Source organism: Diabrotica virgifera, chromosome 3, assembly GCF_917563875.1.
Source record: "Diabrotica virgifera virgifera chromosome 3, PGI_DIABVI_V3a".
Lineage (NCBI taxonomy): Eukaryota > Metazoa > Arthropoda > Insecta > Coleoptera > Chrysomelidae > Diabrotica > Diabrotica virgifera.
The window spans coordinates 190,369,210-190,396,103 of NC_065445.1; the positions used below are offsets into that span (position 1 = coordinate 190,369,210).

At 31.1% G+C, this 26,894-nt stretch overlaps 1 protein-coding gene across 4 annotated transcripts in view; it reads right to left on the bottom strand.

The window, feature by feature from the left end:
- The window catches only part of LOC126882269 (myotubularin-related protein 4), a 294,225-nt gene that overhangs the window by 27,837 nt on the left and 239,494 nt on the right, over positions 1–26,894 (bottom strand). For all 4 annotated transcript variants that reach the window (XM_050647103.1, XM_050647106.1, XM_050647104.1 and 1 more), the window contains exon 13: positions 5,892–6,123. In XM_050647103.1, coding sequence (XP_050503060.1) covers positions 5,892–6,123 — 232 coding nt within the window. The remainder of the gene's footprint in view (positions 1–5,891; positions 6,124–26,894) is intronic.

Sequence of the window (26,894 nt, forward strand, 5' to 3'; positions counted from 1 at the left end):
AAATTAAAATAAAAAAAAAGTGACCGTGCGGGGTATTTTAGGTACCCTAGATACAGTTTTGTTTATATAACTTTTCAAAATATTTTTTTTCTCTCTAGGTAATCTTAAAAAATAAATTACCAAATCGTTTTTTTTTATAAAAGTTATTAGATATAATTTAAATTTTCTACTAGAATTAAAATTAATTACTTGGGGTACCTCCGTTACCCCGCACGGCCTGCTGCGTATTGAAATCAAAGTTTCAGTTGGCACCGAAAATAAAATCACCAGAGAATATACTTGTGTTCGATCAAGTAGGAGATGGCAATTCTGGCATGGTCAGAAACCGGTATAATATGGATTCAACATTATAAAAATCCAAAATGCAGCTGTTGTGCGAGATCACAGGATAGAAAGGCTAAAATATTATGTAGTACATTCAGATAACCCATTTGCAGCATGCGTCGAGAAGATAGTAAAAAAATTTGTAAATAGAAACTTTTTAATTCCTGGGTTTTTTGGTCTTATAAATAAAGCACTTTGTTATGGCTTAAACGTTTCGGCTAGTTGCCATTTTCAATAAGCGCTTTAATTAATGATAATAAACATTACATAAATAGAGCACTAAAATTTACAATGCACTTGTTGGCTTGGCGTTTTGTTGTGGAATGCGAGAATTACGGTCAGGAAATAACAAAACTAAAAAATTTGTATGCACCGACTATAAAAATAATGAATAAGAGCAATAATTCTAATAAAAGGTCAAAATAAAAGAAAATGTACATATTTTAATAATAAAATCAAACTATACAGGGTGTAACGAAAATACAGGTCATAAATTTAATCACATATTCTGGGACCAAAAATAGTTTGATTGAACCTAACTTACCTTAGTACAAAATGTGCATATAAAAAAAGTTACAACCCTTTGAAGTTACAAAATGAAAATCGATTTTTTCCAATATATCGAAAACTATTAAAGATTTTTTATTGAAAATGGACATATGGTATTCTTATGACAGTAGAATCTTAAGAAAAAATTATAGTGAAATTTGGACACCCTATAAAAATTTTATGGGGGTTTAGTTCCTTTAAACCCCCCCCCAAACTTTTGTGTACGTTCCAAATAAATTGTTATTGTAGTACCATTACTTAAACACAATATTTTTAAAACTTTTTTGGCTCTTAGTACTTTTTCGAAAATTCAGTTTTTATCGAGATATTTTAAATATTTTTCAAATCCACCACATATTTGTATATGGTTAAGTACGATTATGGAGACTTGTAAAAATATGAAAATTTATGTATGATTTACATTTTTAGGTATATTTTGAACCGTATTAAAAAAGAAGCCATATCTCGATAAAAGTTGCCTTCTTGAAAAAATACAAAGAGGCAAAAAAGTTTTAAAAACATTTTGTTTAACTAATGGTATCGCAGTAATAGTTTAATTGGAGCGTACACAAACATTTGGGGGGTTTAAAGGAACAAAACCCCCATAAAATTTTTATGTAAACATATTAAAAAAGAAGCCGCAACTCGATAAAAACTGCCTTATCGAAAAAATACTAAGAGGCAAAAAAGTTTTAGAAATATTAAATTTAACTAATGGTACCACAATAATAATTTAATTGGAACGTACACAAAAGTTTGGGGAGGGGGGGGTTTAAGGGAACAAAACCCCCATAAAATTTTTATGGGGAGCACAAATTTGACTATAATTTTTTTTTAAGATGCACCTGCCGTAAGAATGCCACATATCTATTTTCAATAAAAAATCTCTAATAGTTTTCGATATATTCGAAAAAATCGATTTTCATTTTGTAACTTCAAAGGGCTATAACTTTTTTTATGTGCATATTTGTACTAAGGTAAGTTAGGTTCATTCGAACTATTTTTGGTCCCAGAATATGTGATTTAATTTATGACCTTTATTTTTGTTACACCCTGTATTTCAGTTACTTTGTGCTTTATAACTTTATTAGGTATATAATTTTCCAAACAATAATGTATAATTTAAATGAATTATTAAAGTATTTTAATGGGGTACCATAGTTTACCCCGCACGGCTTGAAGCGTAAGTTTTTGTAGCACGGTTCCGGAAAGGTTAAACCGTAATTAGAAAGTGTAGACTAGAATGGCTCGGCTACCTAAAAAGAATGGTGAATTGCAGTAAGGACAAGAATGTTAAATTGAGGTTACCAAAATGCAAAAATGAGGTAGACCAGGAAGGAAGTGAAATTGGAAATACATACATATCTTTAAACTATCGTCAAATACCCTTCATACAACTGTATCTTTGGATTACAAGTGGCAATGGGAGGAGAACATTTTGATAATGATTGTCAAGTGTAACAATTTCTGTGCAAATGAATAAGAATACTCCCTAGTTTTTTTTTATGAAAATAAGATACAAAACGTGTCTATACGTTAAATTCAGAAGAATGTAATTACATTTCAGAAGAATGTAATTACATTTCAGAAGAAAGGATTAAGAAAGGACACTCACCGGCAAAATTAACCTCCCATCTTGTATTTCTTTCAATTTGCAGAAATTATGAACATTGGACCATATTTTATGAAAGATATGGTGAAAACCATCTTTGAAGAAAGTAAAATAGTAATATTTAAGAAAAAAGTCATTTATCAAGGGATGCTTAGCAAAAATCCAAACATAATTTTGAAAATCATAGTCGAATTTAAAAAAAAAATGAGTATTAAAAATGGGTGATGCCGCCTCTGGCCCTTAAGACTTCTTTTAGACGGTTTGACAATCCATTCATGATATTCAGACATGGACACCTATTATTAACACTCATATTTTTTAACTATTATAGACTATGATTTTCAAAATTATGTTTATTTGAATTTTCTTGGAAGATTTTCTAAATTGGATTTTTGCTAAGCATATCTTGATAAACGATTTTTTTTTTCAAAAATTTTACTGTTTTGTTTTCCTCAAAGGTGGTTTTTACCATATCTTTCATAAAATGTGGTTCAAGATTGATAATTTTTGCAAATTGAAAGAAATACAAGGTGGGTAGTTAATTTTGTCGGTGAGTTAACAAAAAAAAAAATATTAACAATTATCGGTTTATATTTGAAGAGTACAGGGGGAAAACAAGGAATGTCACATTTTGTAACCAATAAAGGTTTAATTCTTATGATATCTAAAAACTACTTAGGGTCAATCCAAGCCAAGTGGTCCAAAGGTGGTTGCTTGACTATTTTTAATATTTTTTATTTTTCTACCTTTTAAACTTCAGTCTATAGAGAGTGCAAAATTGCATTCATTTTATTTTAAAAAAATTTAAGTTTGCCGATGACGGCCATTTTTGTTAAAGCGTGTCGATCATGTTCACGGAAAACATGGCTTCGCTCTTTAGCCAATATTTTTTCTGAGGTTTGTCCTAGAACAATAAATCACAAACCAAACTTTTTAGAAAAATATGCTCTAAAAAACAGCCTATAGCATTATTTAATTTCAAACTACCCTTAAGGCCTTAAATGAACCTCAAAGTTTGAATAGGTAAACTGATAAAATTCCATTTTCAGCATTTTTTTAACAGCATAAGGCAAGCCGATATAGGTTTGTAATTTTTTTCTGGAAAAGACATACGTACATGTTTGAGCTTTGAGACTTGAGTAAATTTTTTCAAAAAAAATCTCAAAAACGTAATTTTTTGAAAAATCTCTAAGTTTGACCCCTTATATCTCTGATGGGCACGGATGAAAAAATTTTAAATTTGGCTGAATGTTAGCCCCTAGCAAGTAAAATAAGGAGTAAAAATTTAAAGTTGCAGACTTACGTCATATATGAGTTACAGGCCTGAAAAAATGGTCAAAAATCAAAATGGTCAAAATTTGAGCGTTTGCAGGCAGGGTAATTAAAATTCAAATAAAGTGTCTAATGAAATAAAAATTAATCTATTTTCACCAGATTTCACAATGAATATAAATTTATACAGGGTGGGCCAAAGAAAAGAGTCCACCTCGACATTTGGCAATGGATTTTAAGGAAATGCCGAGATAGGTCCATTTTTTATTTTTATTATATTGCAACTTTTTATGGTATATTTCATACTACGTGACGTCATCCATCAAATCGTGATGACGTAATCGATGCTTTTTTTAAATGGGAATAGGGGTCTTGTGGCAACTAAAAATACATTGTACTGCTGTCGGAAAATAGAAAAAATGTTTATTTCACAAATAAACATTTCTTTTCGCTTAAATTAAATCACAAACAGCCTCCCACTTACCTCTTGACAGTTTGAACATTTAATTTAAGCGAAAAGCAATGTTTATTTGCCAAATATTTTTTTTTCTATTTTATGACAGCAATAAAATGTATTTTGAGTTAAATAAATTACATACATTCTACTTTTTGTGTTAATTAATTTAATTCAAAAATTATTTTTTGGCCACCCTGTATAAATAAATATATTATTGTTTACACTACTGAACAGAGAATTGAACACTCTTTCAAGTGAGATAACATACGACCCCCTATTACCATTAAAACAATAATCGATTACGTCATCACGCCCAGGTGGATGACATCACTGACGATGACACGTCATGGAGACGTATGAAATATATATAAAAAATTGTAATTTAAAAATAAAAATCGACCTGTTTGTGCATTCCCTTAAAATCTAATAACTGCCAAATATCAAGGTGAACTCTTTTCTTTGGCCCACCCTGTATAAATTTGTATTCATTGTGAAATCTTTTGAAAATAGATTAATTTTTATTTCATTAAACAGTTTATTTGAATTTTAATTAGCCTGCCCGCAAACGCTCAAATTTTGACCATTTTGATTTTTGACCATTTTTTCAGGCCTGTAACTCCTATATGACGTAAGTCTGCAACTCCAAATTTTTACTTCTTATTCTACTTGCTAGGGGCTAACATTCAGCCAAATTTCAAATTTTTTCATCCGTGCCCATCAGAGATATAAGGGGTCAAACTTTGAGATTTATCAAAAAATTACGTTTTTGAATTTTTTTTTTTTTAAATTTACTCAAGTCTCAAAGCTCAAACTTTTTTTATTTAAAGTATGTACGTATGTCTTTTGCAGAAAAAAATTACAAACCATTATCGGCTTGCCTTATGCTGTTAAAAAAATGCTGAAAATGGAATTTGATCAGTTTAACTCTTCAAACTTTGAGGTTTATTTAAGGCCTTAAGGGTAGTTTGAAATTAAATAATGCTATAGGCCATTTTTTTAGAGGATACTTTTCTAAAAAGTTTGGTTTTTGATTTATTGTTCTAGGACAAACCTTAGTGAAAATATTGGCTAAAGAACGAAGCCATGTTTTCCGTGAAAATGATCGATACGCTTTAACAAAAATGGCAGTCATCGGCAAACTAAATTTTTTAAAAATAAAATATCTGGAATTCTGTACTCTCTATGGACTGAAGTTTAAGAGATAGAAAAATAAAAAATATTAAAAATAGTCAAGCAACCAACTTAATTTATATTGGACCACTTGGCATGGATTGACCCCTTAGGAAATTCTTAGCAGAATTCTAGCAATTCTTATTCTATAATTTTAATACAATATGAATCTATATTAACTTGTAATTTATTAATGCACCAAAAATCTGTTAACTTTCCTTTTTTTTGTTCAATGGCGTGCGGACAATCCTGGTCTTTCGCCTGGATACAAATTCTTAGAAAATTTATACAGACTGATATTTCTGTTTATTGTCCTGAATCGATAGCCTAGTCCTAGTCGATAGTACTCAGTTTTTGCTACCACATAGCGAGAAAAGCCAAAATAAATGAAAAAGTGACATTCCTTGTTTTTCCCCTGTACTCTTCATTTGATAAATTTCGTATATTAAATATAAATTTAGCAGGAGAAAAACATGGTTTTACATAAAAATAATTAAAGAAACTTACATTGTTCTCTTCGATAATCTGATTCAGCCTTTCTTGTACCACAGACCTGAGTATAACTAGCCCGTCGTCTCCCAACGGGTTTTGATAGGAATAAATGTTCTTTTGCTGCGTTAAATTGTGCAATGAATTGTCCCAACCGTTGCTAACGGTCGTTAGTTGTGGAGAATTTGAATTTTTTGATCTTTCTCTTTCATCCTGCTGATTGCCATTACAATTGCTTCCGTTTACACTACTAAAAATTAAAGAATAAGGATATTACAATACTCCACAAGACTACAAGAAATTAACGCACCACCCTAAAAATTTATCATTTTTGATGGCTCGAATTTCCTAAACCTGTCATGTAAGTGATTTTTTTAGTATGTTATAGCCTTATTCTTTAACAATATCACTGCAATAATATTGTTGCTAGACTGGTAAATTGTCATTGTATACCAGGTGTACCAATCAAACTGTTTTGTTCCCAAAGTTCACGACACCCTGTGGAATATTCTAGCATTTATAAAATATTGAAATTAAAACCCAACTATAGGATATAATATAATATTATATCCTTATATTGGATAATAAAATAGTTAGGTACTTTAACAACTAGGCATGTTCTTCATCAATACAGGGTGTTTCTAAATAAGTGCAGCAAACTTTAAGGGGTAATTCTGCATAAAAAAATAATGACAGTTTGCTTTATAAACATATGTTCGCAAATGCTTCGTTTCCGAGATACGGGATGTTGAAATTTTTCTTACAAACTGATGATTTATTTATTGCTCTAAAACCGGTTGAAATATGCAAATGAAATTTGGTAGGTTTTAGAAGGTAGTTATTGCGCCATTTTTGACATACAAGTATTAAGAATTTTATATTTCCTCCAATAATTTCCTCCAATTTTGATCGAAAAAATTGTAACAATACCTATCCCCAGCTTTGATAGAGCCAAAGGAGATGCTCAAAATATTTTGGGTATCATAAAAGGTAAAACAATTGACGGTTTATATAGAGTTGGTATAAAATACGAAACAATAAACACACTTTTTTCTAGAAATCAAATAAGAGAATGCAAAGAGAATTTTCTTAATTTCGAAGATGTTCCAGACGTTAAGCTGGCTCTAAGAGAAATTAGAACAAAAGATTCTAAACTTGGAAGACAAGGCTTTATAAAATGCTACTGTAATAAGAAAAATGCTCTTCAAAATTGTGTAAGTGTAAAAGGTCTAACGTATTGTGCAACTCTAAATGCCATACCTACTGCCTCAACATGTGAGAATAAGTACTATTTTTTTTTTAATTGCGACAATATAAAAATAATAAACATTAAAATTAAAAAATAACGTTTTTTTAAACCTAGTCCAACAAATAACGACATTTTAATAGTTTTTCGGGGTTTGACTAGTCAAACCCCGATTTCATAAAATTAAATTTCGACCTTTGCCTGATCTACTTGGTCTCTCCTAGGTTTGACTAGTCAAAGGCCGAAACTGTTATTTATTTCGGGCTTTGACTAAGACCGTCAGTCAGACCTGAGGATTGCCTAGTCAAACCTAGGAGTGCCTGAAATTCGGGCTTTGACTATAACATATACACCAATGGTGAATATAAAATTCTTAATTGTAAGTCAAAAAATGCGTAATAACTACCTCTTAAAACCCACCAAATTTCATTTGCATATCTCAACCGGTTTTAGAGCAATAAATAAATCGTCAGTTTGTAAGAAAAATTTCAACATCCCGTATCTCGGAAACGAAGCATTTGCGAACATATGTTTATAAAGCAAACTGTCATTATTTTTTCATGCCGAATTATCCTTTAAACTTTGCCGTTCACCCTGTATTGATGAAAAAACATTGCTGGTTGTTTAAGTACCTAACTTTTTTATTATCCAGCATAAGCGATTGAATCAAAACTGCTAGAATATTCCACAGGGTGTGGTGAACTTTGAGAAAAAAACAGTTTGATTGATACACCTGGTATACAATGACAATTTACCAGTCTAGCAACAATATTATTACAGTGATATTGTTAAAGAATAAGGCTATAACATACTAAAAAAAATCACTTACATGACAGGTTTAGGAAATTCGAGACATCAAAAATGACCCATTTTCAAGTTTAAGGTGGTACGTTATTTTCTTGGAGTAGTGTATTTTTATTTAATTAAACAATAAGGTGAGTGGATGTGATTAATACATAAACAGGAGATAACCTAGGCTGAAATTGAATTGTCAATCTTATATACCATGCAATTTGTTAACATAATTTTTAAAATAGACTGTAATTAATTTAATAAAAACCTATAAATTCTCATTTTGTTGATAGTTTCCCACCTTTAGACGTATCGGAGGAGTTTGTCAACTGCCACTATGACAGGAGAATTTCTTCTTCTTCTTACTCTCTTTCTTGGCTTGCATACTTGTGCATCTGCCAGTACATTTGATTGTATTGCAGCTCGTCTTGCTTTAAGCAATGCTGTAACACTGAAAACCTAAATGTTGCCTTAATTTACCAAGTAACCAGGGGAGTATTGGGGGATGTAAGTGCGGGTCGAAGTATTTTAAATTTATAAATTCTCATGTGACAGTTTGACTCCGATACGTCTAAAGGTGGGAAACTATCAGTATAATGTAAATTTATAAGTTTCTATTGATAATTTCCCACCTCTACTAGTTTCATCTCTTTTTATTTCACAACGTATTATGTTTTCCATCTTTTCCGTTATTTTGCCGGTTATTAGCACACCCATCGCTGTATAATAAAAATATGTAGAAGGCCTCTTTCGCAATACAAGACTCCGGCCAACAATATCAGAAGAACCAGATAGCGGACCAATGATAATAAACGAAGACGTACTATATACGCTCAAAAATATGAAAAACAGAAGGGCTCGTGGTCCGGATGAGATGTCTGTTGAACTATTAGTTGTTAAATGAAGATTATATACATGTGCTTACAAAATTCTTTTATAAAGACAGTTTATGAAATATGAATCGTAAGAAACACTATTGGCTAACTTCTATTTTCATATCGTCGGTCTAATAAGCAAATTGCCTAAGTCCATTTTTTCCGAAAATTGTTTTTTGGTGTCCTCTAGTAGTAGACGGTAAAAGCTACCGCCTGACAATTTCCACAAGCCCCATTATTATTTTATTTCGAGCCAATTTCGCTAAACAAATTTCTGTGTCAGTGTTTCTGAAGTTGTTTTGATTGAAAACGTTAGAAAATTTAAGTAAATAAATATATTTTGATTATTATTATTAGAAAGTTTGTGTAAATATTTTGTTTAATTAATTTTGGTCAATAATGTATTGCATGGAGTTAGACAATTTTCTCTTTTTTTTTTACTTTTGTTCAAAAGTTTTTTGTCCCTCCTGTAAAATTTTCAATTTGTGACTTAGGCAATTTGCTTATTAGACCGACGATATGTGAATATAAATTTCTTTTTCTAAAAAAAAACAATGCTAAAGAATGCAACCAGCCTTCGACAAAATACAACGCAAAAGGCTTGCAAACATAATAGAACACATAAATAGATGATCAGGATGTGAGAATGTGCAGAACAGAAGAATTTGCTTAAGGCAGTAGCAGTAGACTTTTAATATTAAATTGCTTGAAAAGAAAAGCGCTTGTGCAATGATCAGTCCAGGATATCCAGAACATTCGTCCTCAACACTACATTTTATATGCATTGATATTTTGCCACTCTTGTGACCCAAGAGTTCAAGTTAAGATAGCATACCGAAATATTAAAAAGACTACTTAGTGTTTTTATAAATAGAATCTTTGTTGCGATCATGAATGGTCTACCTTTTCATATCTTTATTACATGATTCATCGCCTTTTGGCCACAGCAATTCGCCTTTGAACCTCTTGTACGCATTCCATTGTAAGTCATCATAGAACCTAAATAATTAAAGCTTTTCAAACTACTAAACTCATAACTATGCTTTTTCTCATGAGGATCTTTCAGTGCGTCAGTTTTTTAAATTGTATGTGACAGAATAAAACGCACGTCGTTGATTACACTTCGTCGGTGACATTTATAACATTTACTCTAGTTGTCAATAGATGGCGCTATAATCGAAAAAAAATTATTTACTAATTATATAATATCGATGGTTAAGAGCGCAGATATAGTATGTCCAAATATCTTAATTGTTGAGGAGAACGTTTTGAAGTTTTCGCGTTACTTTTTTTTTTATACTAGTCCTGTCGCCAGGGGGGGTACAACGGCCTCCTTAATTCAGATGGACTTACCCAAGTTTTTTTTATGTATTTTGACTCGTAGAACACGAATTTTTTGGGTAACAGTTGATCCGGATGTCGATAAGATTGTTATAAACAAAGAACTTGAGGAATTACATAGCAGCGATTTTTCGCAAAACAAAATATTTTTTTGTATTTTTTGGATGATTCTCAGCAAAAAATGGTCTTACAAGTTTTTTCGTAGGACGCGTAGTTTTCGAGATATACGCGGTTAAACTTTCAAAAAATCGAAAAAGTGCAATTTTTGAACCGGAATAACTTTTGATTAAAAAATAAAATAGCAATTCTGATTACTGCTTTTGAAAGTTCAAGTCAAATTATATCGGTTTTGATTGTTTGCATTGCTAAAAAATAAGTTTTTATTTGTTAAATAAAGGTATAAACACATAGTGTTTCCCGGGCCCAATGCATGCGTTTTAATGGACGTAATGTACGTAGAAATTCTGTATGCGCGCCTACTCGTTCGATTTCAAATTAGAAATGCATTGAAAACATACTTCAATCACTATGTGTTGATAGCTTTGTTTAATAATAAAAAAATTAATTTCTAGCAATGAAAATAATCAAAACCGATAGAATTTTACTTGAACTTTCAAATGCGGTAAGCAGAATTGCTATTTTATTTTTCAATCAAAAGTTATTCGGGTTCAAAAATTGCAATTTTTCGATTTTTTGAAAGTTCAACCCCGTTTATGCCGAAAACTATGCATCCTACCAAAAAATTTGTAAAATAATTTTTTGCTTAGAATGGCCCAAAGAATAAAAAACATGTTTTGTTTTGCGAAAAATCGCTGTTATGTGATTCCTCAAGTTCTTTGTTTATAACAATCTTATCGACATCCGGATCGACTGTTACCCAAAAAATTCGTGTTCTACGGGTCAAAATACATAAAGAAAACTTGGGTAAGTCCATCTGAATTAAGGAGGCCGTTGTACCCCTACTGGCGACAGGACTATACTGCTGACATACCGATATATCATAATGTTTGGGTAATAAGTTCGGGTATCATTATTAGCTTAATGTAGATATTTTTTAAAATATTATGTACTATTGGGTTAAAAAATATTTTTTTTGAAAATGTGTATGGACATACAACATAAGGCGCATGTTACTGCATGTCCGGTCAAATATTATTTACAGCCATAATAAGTTAGATCGCGTGAGCACTAACATTGTATGTCCCAAAACATACTATGTTTGTGCACTTCCAAACGGACATAAAATATCTGTGCAAGTCGGTTTTTAGTACAAATGGGAAATACTATATTTTGGCAAGGCCGTTTAACCCATTTACAATCATTCTGGACTTACAATTATTATGCAGAACATTCATATGACCCTACTGAATATTTTTATAATGTTATCTTAAAATCAGCAAAAAGTGGACATACTATATCTGTGCTCTTAACCATCGATATATCTACGAATATAATCTGTACAATTTATAAGACTATACAAATCAAAGAAAATACCATTTTATAAATGCAATAAACACAATTGATTTGTGTTTATGCCAAATTGCAAATAAAATGTGACAACTGTCAGATTTAACTAAAATGTCATGTTACAATAAATGTCATAAATGTGTATATCACGGACTTACCTTTTTTTCTATCATTTGTGACGCATTGAAAAATGCTCATGAAAAGAAGCATACTAAAGTTAGAACGTTTGCACAACTACTTATTAGGTTCCTGATTGATATTATTTGAAGATCTACTTACGAATTACAGATATTACAAACTAGCATGAGCTATACCTGATATAATGCGATATTTCCAAATCTATTGGGCACATTCCCGTTTGTCATTTAAAGCATCGCATCCAACTCCGTGCTTTTAATGAGGTTCCACAGCCTGAATAATGGTATTTTCATTGAACACTAAATTACTGCTGCTATCATAATAATATAAATCAAAACGAGGTAGGAACTAAAATACGAATTATTTATCCTCTGTACTTTTTAAGATGGAAAAATAAAGCAGAACAGAGTGGAGAATTACTCGACAAGGGAATATATAATTGCATTCACGACCTGTCGTTCACTGTGATAATAATCTTTAGCGAAGTAGCTCCTTTCATACCCACAAAAGTGAATAAAAATATAAACTAAAAAGTAAAGATGATTCAGATTTGATTACAGAATAGGGCGTCTATGTGCTTTTACGTATTTCGAATTCAACTTATTCTCATCAGAGCACCTGTGTAGAAGCACTGAACTGGAATCACACACGTTATGCTTTTATTAAATGGTAATTAACATAACTAAAAAGTTCAAAATATTTTCTAAACAATATTTTTACGCTCTTTTCAATGGCGGTATTAATGTTTTGAAAATTTAATATATACAAGGTGAAAGACTTAAAGAAAAAACAACATATTTTTACATAAAAACCAGGAAAAACACAACTTTGGGAAAACCGATTCTTCCGGTTCAAAACCTCGATCTTATACATCAAAAAAGAACCTATGTACCAAATTTGGTTGAAATCGGACGTCTCGTTCAAAAGTTATCGTGCTATTAGTCACATATGTATAGTCGCCATTTTGAATGCCCGCCATTTTTGTAAAAGGCAAAATCTGAGATGGCCTCGTATCTAAATTTGAACCTTTATATGTGTAGTACATGTGGTCCAAATTAAATGCTTCTATCATTAAATACACAATTGTTTCACATATCGCCTGCACTATAATCGAAAATTTGTTTGTCTGATTGCAGAGAAGAGTTGGTTTGTGTTTACACTTAATGAACAATACTTTCAACATATTCTGTGGAGTTAAATCAATAATTGTGACTATTAGGTCAATCTTCTTCTTCTTGACTGGCTTCACAACTCGGGGCGAGTCTTCGCCTCATCCACTATAGTCCTCCATCTTCTACGATCTTGCGCTTCCATTTCCCATTGTTGTACCCAATCCTAGATAAATTAGCTTGAACATCATCCTTCCATCTTTTTCTGGGACGGCCTACTGAACTTCTACCCTATAATCTCTCAAAAAATGCTGTCTTTAACACTCTGTCTTCCTCTGACCTTACCACATGACCTGCCCATCTTATTCGGTTAGCTTTTATATGTCAGACGATGTTTTCAGTACCATACAGAGTCACCAATTCAACATTACGGCGCCTTCTGCACTCTCCTGTCACTTCATCTCTTTGAGGGCCAAATATCATTTTGAGAACCTTCCTTTCAAATACCAGCAGCTTATTTATTTCCCGCTTATGTAAAGTCCATGTTTCGCTTCCATATGTAACAACTAGGCGAATCATTTACATGTACCGGGTGTCCCAATAAGAATGGCTCACGGCCATACCTCAGGAACCGTTTATAGTACAGCTTTGAGAAAAAAATATTTATAACAAAAGTTGCCTTGGGAAAAGCCTGGAAATTATTTTCATAATTGTAAGTCCACCGCTAGAGAACGTAATTGAATATCAAAAATTAAAAAATCAAAATGTTACAAAATTTACCTAATGAAAGGGCACTGTAAATCCAATCATCGTATTCTTCATAAAATTCTACGCATACATATTTGATTTCACAAGTTTAAGTCTACCTTTGCAAATAACAGGTAGGGGTGAGTGGGAACCTTCTTATGAAAAAATGGCTCTAAGTCCGGTTCTGCTAAATCGAATTTTGCATACTTAGTCTTGTTGAAATCAGCTCTTTTTCGTCAATGTACATGTCTTATTTTCGAAAAAGCCTAATAAGTAATATGCAAGCTAGAAGGCGTTATTTAATTATTTTCAGAAATCTAGTTTTCTGTGGAAAATATTAAATACAAATATGCATTTTTAATCCTGTATTACAAAATAAGACCAAATTAGCAACAGAATACCGAAAACCGCATGTCTTTACCTTTTTTCTATCTCGAGATATCTTAAGAAATGTGTAAATTCTAAACATAACTGTTACTGTCACCGGTAAACAAGGTTAAGGAAAAGTAGTGTGCTATGGAAAAAACAAATAAACATTTTCCAGATGTAAACGTATTTAATTAATTAAGGGGGGGGGTATGGTTTGAAATATTAAATTTTTTTATTATTTCAAATAAAAGTGCATAGGTACTTTCAAGAATACTCTCTGAAAATTTCAAAATAATCGGAGTACAATTACCAGAGATACAGCGTGTTGAATATCCCTACCTTCGACTCGCTTTGCCGCGACTTCGCGCCAGCACGCTTGAGCGTAGTGAGAAACGTTAAACAACTACGACGATTTGGCATACAAATAAGAAGATGAAGATGCAGTTGTCAAAACTTTAAACGCATTTTTCTCAAAACTGCTTTTTCAAATGCGGTGGACATTGTAACTGAAAAACTACTCGGCCGATCTACCTGATATTTTGCACAGAATTTCTTTAGACATTTCATGAGGTAACAACGTCCAGATATTTTTCTTTTTTTGCTTATTTTTTGTTCAACAATAATAAATCTGTTGATTTCCACAAAATTTTTACCAAAAATTTAATTTTTTTGATTTCTGAGTGATACCAAAAATTCAAAAATTATTAAAAATAAAAAACTCGACGTTGTGATCTCGTGAACTTCATAAGCTAATTAAATCTTTTTGAATTTTTTGTTTCGTATGATCTAGTGACGAGTTCTGATGTCCACCGCAAAATCAATTTTTTGTGAGCTGCCTGTCAAAATTTGTCACCAATGGCTTATTTTTCAATATTTTGGACTGATTTTTTTTTCTAAATATTCTTTGAATTGTACTTAATATGTTTATTTAATTTAAAAATAAAATAATTGTACCATAGCTTCGAAAACAATTCACAAAACTGTACTTGATATGTTGATTTCAAACCATACCCCCCCCCCCCTTAAAACAACAATAAGACAAACAATACTATAAAATATAACAAATAAATAAAAGCAACAACTTACTTAGTCTTAGTGACTGCCTAAATGTTCAAATTATTGCCCATCATTTTCGCTGCAAGCATTTACTCTTTCAAGAGTAGATTGAATAGCAACCGATTTAACTGTTTTAGACTTTTATTTATGGGGACGGATTAAAGACCTTGTTTTTGCCGCTATGCCCACTACTCGAGAAAACATGATCTACAATCTAGAGAATACGAAACGCCCTTCAAAGCATTGCGAAAGCAGAAATTGAGACTGCTGTTTAATCTACTCTTGAAAGAGTAAATCGAAAATGATGGGCAACAATTTGAACATTTAGGTCGTCACTAAGTAATCGATTTAGCAGAACCGGACTTACAGCCATTTTTTCATAAGAAGATTCCCACTCACTCCTACCTGTTATTTACAAAGGTGTAGACTTAAACTTGTGAAATCAAATATGCGCAGAATATTATGAAGAATACGATGATTGGATTTCCAGTGACCTTTCATTAGGTAAATTTTGTAAAATTTTGATTTTTTAATTTTTGAATTCAATTACGCCCTCTAGCGGTGGACCTACAATTATGAAAATACTTTCCAGGCTTTTCTCGAGGCAACTTTTGTTGTAAATATTTTTTTCTCAAAGCTGTACTTTAAACGGTTCCTGAGATATGGCCACCCGGACAGGGTATGTTATTCGGACACCCGGTACAGTCTTAATATAGATTTTCTTTTCAGATACTTAGATCTTAACAATGATGATATGGAGTATAATGCTCTATTCCCCGCAGCTATCCTTGCTGAGACCTCTTCTTTTATGTGGTTATCGTCCAAATATTTGAACTCTTTTACCACTTAGAAGTTGTGATCATTAATAGTTATGTTCTGCCTAACTATTGGTTTGGATTTTTGGTTACGGGCATGTATTTCGTCTTCTCTTCATTTACTCGAAAGCCCACATTACCTCGAGTTCCGAAAACATCTCTCCTACGTCTTTTGTAGAATGAGCGACTGGATCTACATCATCAGCAAAGGCCAACATTAGTTGTGATCCTCGATCCGCAAATCCCCCTGTCAGATGATTTTTTACATATTGCATATTCTAAGGCCAAATTGAATAGCAACGGTGATAAGGGGTCTCCTTCATCATCCAGCCTTCTGCATCCAAAGTTGAACATAGGCCTCCCCTAATGTCTTCCAGTTTTGTGGATCTTGGGCTTTCTGCAACCAATTCCCAGCAATCCTTTTGACGTCGTCTGTCCATCGTGTAGGTGGTCTCCTTATATTATACTAAATGGTCCTGATGTTATACTAAATGGTGTCGATGTTCTGTTCACATTTGCGTTAGTTCCACTAATTTTCTTGGTATTCCCATTTCTAGCATTGTTAGCCAAAGTCTGCTTGATTTGATCGAATTATATGCTTGCTAAAAATCTACGAAAATTTGGTGTAAATCTCGGTTGAATTCCCAGATTTTTTCTGTTTGTCTGATCGGAAATATTTGATCTACTGTTGACCTTCCAACACGAAAGCCACACCTAGAATATCTTTAGAATACGGAGTGAGCCTCTTTAGCAAGATAATTGATAGGACTTTATATGCTGTACTTTACAGTGTACTAATAAGCAATATGCCTCTATAGTTTCGAAATTGTTCTTTATTATGTCAATTACAAATGGTTTTCTTGGATAATCATTACGAGATCATAAATTGAAGATAGTTGAAACGTAAGTGACAAATGTCGTGTTGTGAAAGTGGCTAAAATCCATAACATTTAAACTTTACAGCTAATAATGATTTCTCTCGATGGATTGATACATTGCCACTAGTCTAACCAAAAATAAACCCCAACAAAAAATATACTGCACCTGAACATCGTTTTATGGAAATATTAGTAACTACAGACCAAAACCATTCGCGCGCACACAGATATTTTTATCCTTAACATGAAATAAAACTAACCCTTATTTTTAGAGTCCTATTAACACTAGCTTTACATTATCATGATGCATTTAAAAGTCTTTTATAACTCGCCCGTTCGGGAAATTCCTGAAAAAAATCAAGAAAAGGTGGTTATAATAAAAAGCATTGTGATATGGTTGGTCTGTAGGCACGAAAATGTTGTTGCGGCATAGGTGGTAATACCGAACTTAAATTTCCTGCTCAAAGTACAAATAAAATATTGAGGGTTGAGGGGTAACATAAAATATTTACTACTATATGTCGGTTTATAACGTTTTCCGACTTCCAATCGCCGCTTCGTCCGGTTGTTCCATAGGTCCTCTTTCTCTATGTATCTTTCTCTCAGACCTTTGTTTATTCCTGCGCTCCACTTTTCTCGGTCTACCTCGTTTTCTATTTCCTTCTGGTTGCCATTTTAGTATTTCCTTTGATAGTGTTGTTCATCCATTGTTTGTATAATATGTCCGCACCAGATACGTTGTTTTGTTGATGTCATCCGTGATTGTTCGTTTGATTCCCATTATTTCTCTAACGCATTCGTTGGTAATCCTTTCGCTTTTAGATCTTCCTGCTGCTCTTCTCCAAAAATCCATTTCCGTTGCTCTCAGCGTTGCCAGTGTTCTTTCGTTCAGTTGCCATACCTCATAGCTGTATCAAGTGATACTTTTCACTATACAGGGTGATTGATTAGTAGGGTAAAGCTCAATAGCTCCGCTATAGTAATAGATAGCAATAAAAGTTAATAACAAAAATTTTAGTCACCTTTGAGCTTCACATTACAAAATTAGTTAGAATGTTACAGGGTGTTCGATAACACAGTGGCAGACCTAACTTATGTTTTTTTTTTAAATGGAACACCCTATATTTTATTTTAAATTCGAAATCCTGTTAACTTCTCCATCACAAAAATATAAAGGTTTGTTATGTTATACAGGGTATTTACAAAGTTATAACCAATTTTATATGAAAATCGTAACAAGTTCAATCCCTGTGAAAACAGCAATGTTTTCATAAATAACAGTAAAATAAGCAAAACAACAATCGTTTATTAATGCCATATTTTTTAACGGATTGTCAAAATTTTCAAGAATGGTCGATATTGCTAATTTTCTTTATATCAAATACAGGGTGAGTCAAAACGCAAGTACATTATTTTCTCAGTAATTTTAAATGGAACACCCTGTATTTTATATCACTATTGAAAAGTACCATTACCGTACTTTAATTTTTAGATAACATTCCCTATGTCTAAATTTATTAGTTTTCGAGATATTTTCATTTTTCAATGGACCAGTAGCGTGGCCACCCAAATCACCAGAATTTAATAAACTGGACTGATTTTTTTGGGGTTACGTTAATAATGAAGTTTATAAAATACCTCCAACAACAAGGGATGAGATGAAAAATAGAATACAAAGTGTATTTCGATATGTTAATTTACAGCTGGTTCCAAAAAAAAAACTCTTAAAGCGTATTTTGTAGAAAATTGAGCAGTGTACTTTGTTCTTCTTCTTCTTTTTGTTTTTGGTCTCGCTGCAAGGCAATTACCAGCACGATTTATAGGCGATCTTGATGTAGTCTGGCTCTAAGCCATATCAAAATCGCTGACTATGTTCTTGTAAAAAGCTTTTGATGAGGTGTGATGTAATGAATATGACTTTAATTATATTTAATTTATAATATTTTGAAGGATAAATACTTATTATTTACATACTGTCACTGTCACTGCCAAATCTTAAAATTTATCAGATACATAACTTCAACCTCAAAAAATGGCTGTTTGTTTGTTTATTTTATTATTTGTCTGTTATAATAAATATAATATAATGTCAGACCAATCATACACTCCTCAAAATGATCAAATCTTACTAATAGGGGAGTGCAATTAGAACGAAAAGATACAATGTTTCGGAAAAAATCAAACAAGGTTATATTTTTCTAAAACTTTTTTTGTTAGTTTATAAATATGTTAAAGTAAAAAGTTCTACTCACAAATTTCGCCGCTAATTGTTTATTAATTGTTTAAACAATAACAATTGTTTTGTATAAATAGTGTTAAGAATATGGGTGAATTCAACATTTTATTTTGATAAAAAATGTTTTTATTTTAGCTTTGATTATGCTGAACCCAAATCTGACGTTACAATTTGCAAATTCAAAATGGCGGATTCAAAATGGCGGATTTTTTCCTAAAAATCCTTAAAAAGTAGTTGTAAAATCCGAATTTTTTTTATAAAACGTGTTTGTTTGCATATATGTGGATATTTTAGAGAGGTTGCTGAACCTGAATCAAATTTTGATAATTTAAATTATAAAATGGCAGATCCAAAATGGCGAATAACTTAAAAAGTAGTTGTAAAATCATAATTTCTTTACAAAATGTATTTATTTCTACATATATTTATTTTTGAGTGCTTTGATAAACCTTTAAATGTTAACATTATAAACTATAAAATGGCGGATCCAAAATGCGGATTTTCTAAAAAGAACATAAAAAATAACATTTTTCTAAAACATTTATTGTCTTTATCTTTAACAGGTTGTTGAATCTGAATTAAAGATTAAAAATTTAAATTTCAAAATGCCGGATTCAAAATGGCGGATATTTAAATGAAAAACAAGTAGAATACAATCATACAAATATGGAATGTCAATCTTAAAAAAAGATAAAAAAAATTTCACAATAATATTAAAAATTAAAATGTATTAGAAAGAATAAAAACAAATTTTCGATTAGAAGGATATAATTACATATTGGGACATAGTTTTTAATTCCAAACAACTTTTCTTTATAAAAATTTTCGATATTGTGAAATATAAAGGTACTTTACTCTTGAGTGAAAGTCATATTTTTTGACATACCTCGTACAAAACTAACAAAATTTGATATTTGATGGTTGCATATTATGTTATATACGATGCAGAGTATTTTATAAAGAATAACTTTTTTTCGTAAAACTGATATTAAAAAAGTTATCAATAGGTTCCAAGTTACGCAGACATACTGTATAAGAGCCAAAAAAGTTTTTTTTGTTGAACATTTATTATTGTTGAAGCTTATTGTTAAATGTATTTTAGGTAAGTTTTACAGAAAAAAGTTTTGATCACTCTGTATATACATTTTTTCAGCTGGTAATTTTCGGTTTTTGTATTACATTTTTGTTATCTTTCTTAGTTTTCTCAAAAATAAATTGTTTATTTCATTTTTAAACTAAAATAATTCAGTGTTTTTTCAAGATTACATCCCAGGCTTTAGAAAAATAGCAAAAAAATTGTATTAGATTTATTCATTACTTGAGTAATACCGTCTTAAATTGGTGGGAATTCTGTAGAACTACGAAGTTTTCAAAAATTACATTTTTTGAGACATGGTATTATTTGAATTAAATTTTTGAGATTTTTTTTTGAATAAAACATCGTTTAGTAAGATGATTGAGAGTTAAGTTTTGCAAATTTGAGAGTTTTATAAGTAAAATTGTATTAGTTACACATTTTTAAATCATTTTTAAACAAAATTCATGTAAGGCTCATTTTCCGCCCACACCGTAGTTATGTCCATATATTTTATTTCTTTCTATTACAACCATAAGATAGCTTATTTCATCTTCTTTCATGTCCAATTTGTAAAATTTCTTATGATCCATTAGTTAAAGAATTACATTAAAAAAAACTCAACCGTGCACTTCTTCCAACGCTAGTTTACAGTGCGCCAATGTGTGTGAGAAGGGTGACTTTAGCGTTATAAATAAAAAATTACAGAAGCTAGAGATTTAATTTTAGAAAAATCTTCATATAAGGTTTTTTTTGTAAAATTTTCTGAATTTTTCAATGGTCAAGTCAGTTTTTTTCTAAAAATTATATTTTCGGAGTTATTTAAAAAAACATCTAACTTCGCTGTTCATTTGTTTAATAAAAAATGAAGCACCCACTTCTCAAGTAGAAATTTTTGATATGTTGTTTATTAAACATTTCTCAATGAAATTACAAAAAGTTTTATCTTGTTTGATTTTTTCCGAAGTGAAAATCTAAATGCACTCCCCTATAAGAGTCGTATCAGTTTTTTTAGGAACCAGCTGTACAAATGCTCCGTATAGTTAAGTAGCTCATTCAATGATCGTTTTTAGGCGTACATAAATGTGTTAGGAGATAATTTTGAACACCTTATGTAATTAAATATTAAAAATATTTTATTAAAAGTAGCTTCTAATTTTTTCAAACATGTTTTTTTGCAAAATGTATTACTGATAAATTATGTTTCGTTCTTTATTTGTTACATTGTTACATTTACATACAAAAGTAGTGTTTAACTGTCTTCACAAAATATTGTATTTTGTGTTTGTGTGTTTTTTTTTGTAAAATTTATTACTAATTTTCTTTGTTTATTTGTTGCATTTACATAAAAAGATAGTTTTAAATTGTTTCAAAAGTGTTGCATGTAGTGGTTGTGTTTTTGTTTGTAAAATGTATTACTAATAAATTATTTTTATTTCTTTATTTGCTACAGTGTTACATTTATTACCGGATTGATAATCGGTAATCTTCAATTGTCAATTCAGTCATGGCTTACTTAAAATTTAGATAAATTTAAACACCTAAAATAATTTGCTCTGAAAAATGAAAATATCTCGAAAACTAATAAATTTGGGCATAGGGAATGTTATATAAAAATTAAAGTACGTTAATGTTACTTTTCAATAATGATATAAAATACAGGGTGTTCCATTTAACATTACTGAGAAAATAATGTACTTGCGTTTTGACTCACCCTGTATTTGATATAAAGAAAATTAGCAATATCAATAATTCTTAAAAATTTTGACAATAAATAAAAAAATATGGCATTAATAAACCATTGCTGTTGTGCTTATTTTTATTTATACAGGGAGTTGAACTTGTTACGATTTTCATACAAAATTGGTTATAACTTTGTAAATACCCTGTATAACATTACAAACCTTTATATTTCTGTGATGGAGAAGTTAACAGGATTTCGAATATAAAATAAAATATGGGTGTTCCATTTAAAAAAACATAAGTTAGGTCTGCACTGTGTTATCGAACACCCTGTAACATTGTAACTAATTTTGTAATGTGAAGCTCAAAGGTGGCTAAAATTTTTGTTATTAACTTTTATTGCTATCTATTACTATAGCGGAGCTATTGAGCTTTACCCTACTAATCAATCACCCTGTAGTCTCGTATATCCTCTTTTTATTTTCTTTGCTGATGGATTGATCCCATAAACTGCTGTTTAACATTATAATAATTATAAAAATTTATAGTACAAAGTAATGAATGACGTCTGTCATGGTGACAACTGTAACTGTCGTTTGCAGTCGTTTGCAGTCGTTGTCGGAATCGTACCTTTATGGCTTTGTCTAATGTCCCATCGTACGAAATACTGACACCTAGATACTTGTAGTCACAGCAGTGCTTTATCCTGGTGTTGTCGTCTAATATGAGATCTTTTTGTTCTCCTCCAATGCACAATCCTCTTCAATTAATTTTCGTGCCATATAGTTTAAATCGTCATAACCTTGAGCCATTATTACTTGATCATCTGCAAAGTTGAGCGTATATACCATAGTGTTGGTGAGTGGCATCCCCATTGTTCTACATTTTTGTTTCCATCTTTTTAAAGCACTTTCGAGGTATATTTTAAATACAATGGGGGACAGACAACATCCTTACTTTAATCCCTTTGATGTTATAAATCCTGTTATTTGTGCCCCTGTTTTTATTTTTTTTTATTGGTTGATTGTATAGCACTATGACGGCTTTTATTAATTCTATATTAATATTCGTACTATCTATGAATTGTCACAGCTTCTTCAGTGGAACGTTGTCGTAGGCTTTCCATAGGTAGACGAACAACATGAATTTCTTGATTCCATGCCATCTTTTTTCTATTATCTGGGTTAAGGAAAAAATGTGGTCAATAGTGGATCGACCCGAACGAAATCCTGTTTGTTCTTCTGCTTCATCAGTTCCCTGCTTCAGAATCTAAGTATTCTCTCTCGATTCGATTCTTTAAAACCTTTCCATATATTCGACTCATAGATCCGGTTACAGTCTACCTCGGTAATTTTCACAATTACTTTTATCACCCTTTTTATGTGTAGTACTGAGGCATGATATTTTCCATTCCATAGGGAATTCGCTTGTGTTTATGCATTCTTGAAGTAGTTGATGTATTCGATGATGTAACGTTGAAGTAGTCGAAGATGTTCGTACAATTTGTTTGTTCCATACTTAAACAATAGGGAACTTGCACATTTTTTTTATTACGTAATAATGTTCAGTTTTGTTTAAAAATAAGATTTCCAAAATTTCACGCTTCAAAAACTCGTAATAACTTAGAAATACATATTTAAAGTCTTCTGCGGTATAAGATAGTTCAAACGACCCGTGACGTCACATAGTTTTACATTAGTTATTATGGTTATATTTCGCTGTGTCTAGGTACACGCTAACGTGTACGCAAATAAAAAAGTTAGGTACACGCGAATTAAACTTCATCAAGCTGGTGACGTCATTATTTAGCGTGCGCAGTGACTGTATATTTTGGTACATGCTATTTTGATATGTTTAGTGTTTGTTTGATAGAAAAATATTTGTTAAGGGAAGGGAAGCAGAACTATTCAGATGTTTCAAACTTAATTGTAATAAATCAATGTGTATATAAAAGTATATATTTAGGTTAGCAAAATAAATATATATGTATTTAGCTGACATGACACGTACAAAATATTGTTAAAATAATTTTTATACGTAATAAAGTTAATTATTATAATCAACTATTCTAAATGGGAAATAAGCCACAATTTAACCAAAAAAATGATTTTATTAACGTTTCGACGTCCAAATCGGATGTCATTGTCAAAATACAAAAATTAGTCAGATTAAATAAATTATTAGAAAGAATTTTTTACTAAGCAACAACATTTTTGTTTAATTTAATAATATTTTGTATTTTGACAACGACGTCCGATTTAGACGTCGAAACGTTAATAAAACCATTTTCTAGTTAAATTGTGGCTTAGTTCCACAAAAATGCCACAAGGAAACAGTTTCAGAACAAGTTAATTATTATTCTGAAAGCTTTGGGTCTTCCTTTTATTTTAATTTTGGACGGTAATACTATTTCACTTATAACTAAAAATATATATATTAATTTATAGTCTCTTAACTTTTTCATACTGTTTTAAAATGTTATTAAACTCATTAAAACAACTAAATAATTGTCCACACTGCATAGTTAATTTAAAAACAAACACTAAACAAATAAAAAATAAGAAATCTACTAATCAATATTAAAATTAAAGTGTGAACACAACGCGATTAAACAAATTCCAACACTCTGACACTCTAACTTTTTTATTTGCGTACACGTTAGCGTGTACCTAGACACAGTGTTATATTTAGGTATATTCTTCTTCTCCTTCTTTAGTTTATTGGCCTCCACCTACTTAAGTATTTGGCCAGCTCGTCGTCGGGGAATAAAGGAAAAATATTTATATTCTAATGACATTTATCGTATGTCGTTGTAATAGTATATACCAGTTTGTTGAGATTGGAGTTTGATACAGTTTTTGAAGGAAAGGAAAGAAGGTTTACTATTGAAAATAAAACCATTTTGTAAAAGTACAAATTTTCTATGAATAGTTCAAACGATCAAAAACACTTTTAACGTCACATAACTGTATTTTTTACTGACGTTTATAATGTCTAATTTAAAATTATATATACAATTGGTGTAGAATGTAAACATACAACGGCGTGACGTCACGACGCGTTTTGGGGTGGCTGGTATAAGTTAAATTTTTAGGGGCCAAACGAAAGACAAGCAAAACTTTTTTATCTTTGATACAGGTTCTAAATTATGTTCTGTTGTGATTTATAACCTTTTTTCGAATTTAAAATTTTATGCAAGTTCCCTATTCTCCGGGTTTATCCCCTGATCCAGGTGCTTTGTTCCTCTTCAGCTGTTTACATACATTTTTAATTTCTTCTGTTATTAATCTTATTGGCGAGCCGACTATTGAAATTCTTTCTTAGTTTTTATTCTTTTCTTTTCTCAAATATGTTTTATCAATTTCCAGCTTTCTGTGCTTCTGGTTCCTCCTAGATACGTATTTATTCAATGGCAGTTTCTTTTCCAAGACTCATTCTTCTTAGAAATTTTTCTTGGTACTTCTGCTTGTTTTCTTTATATTTTATTTTGTCTTGTAATGATTTGGAGCTTAAATATTGTTGGTCTTTTACATTTTATTTTACATTTTTATTTCTTCCTCAACTTCGTTATCCCACCAGTATGATTTGTTTACCATCCTTTTTATGTAGTATCCCATTGCTTCAAATGCTGCTTCGTGTAAACAGTTTTTTATATGTCCGTATAACTGATCGACATTTTTGGAATATTTTCAACCAATCTATTTTTGAACAAGTCTTGGGTACTTTCTTCATCTAGGCTTTTGATGTTTTATCTTCATTTAGCTTTTCTTTCTTGCTTATGTCTATATGTGTTTCTCTCTGTTGTCTTCGGATTAGGAAGTGTATTTTTGAACGTAATAAATAGTGATCGCTACCGCATGTCGCGCTTCTCTGAACTCTTATATCTTGTACTCTCAGTCGGGTTTTTTATTTTGTTACAATATAATCGATTATTGATTTTATGTTCTGTGTTTCCTGAATACACGTATAGCTGTGTATCAATTATTTATGTGGAAAATATCCATTTAAGATTCTGAGACAAAATCCTGACATAAAATATGTTATTTATTTAAATGAATTTGACAATATTTACATTGGAATTGTGGGGCACTAAAATTAAAAACAAAGTATTTCTTCGTTTTCTCGATTTGCTATAAAAATCTCCTGTTGAGAATTCTTTTCACCTTTATTCGGCAATCTATCTACAACAAGATAATGCGTTTACTATGATAATGATATGAATTGTAGAGTGTGCTTCTCTGGCTATTTCACTTTTATATTAGCTGTTACTAATGGATTAACCGTACTCGTACTACATATTTGTATGTTTTAAATAAGTTAACATATACAGTGCTAACCAAAATTCCCCTCCCTTTTCGCACTTATATACATAGTGAAACTTGGTGGGAGGAAAATGGACGCAGGCCTCTCAATTAGACAAATTAAATAAATACCAAAATTATAATTTCTAAACGTATTTAATTAATAAAGATTCTAACGCCCGCATCTGGTAATTTGTCAAAAAAGTTAACGTTTTTCAATTCTCAAGTTCTCAAAGTTCTTTCAGTTGTTTTCAATTTGCCAAGTTTTTGCAAAAGTATTTTTATCTTGAAATATTTAGTTTAATTATTAGACCTGGATCCCGCGTACCAAAAAAAGTTGATTAATAGCAAGCTGAAAATTTGTTATTAGCTTAACGGTGTCTAGTCGGACAAATTTTGATGTGCGGGAACACTGGAATAGGGGAAATTTTAATTGTGGATCAGGTCAAAAATTTGGAACGCCAGACTACGAAAACGTCCCATGTATTTTGTCGGACGGAACTTCCAATTGATTTGTTACCCTTTCATTAAACTCTCATACAAAAATCAGACTGTTATTTATCACCAACATAATTCCTGTCATTTAACATGTTCCACGTGTCGGACTTATTAAAATGCCCAGTTAATGATAAATACCAGTCTGATTTTTGCATGAGAGTTTAATGAAAGGGTAACAAATCAATTGGAAGTTCTTACCGACAAAATACATAGGACGTTTTCGCAGTCTGACGTTCCAAATTTTTAATCAGTTCCACAAATAAAACTTCACCTGTTCCAGTGTTCATATTCATCAAAGTGTGTCTAACTAGACATCCGACTATTAACAAATTTTCAGCTTGCTATTAAAGTCTGTTTTAGACTATAACATAAAATGATATAAGAAAATGGTATAA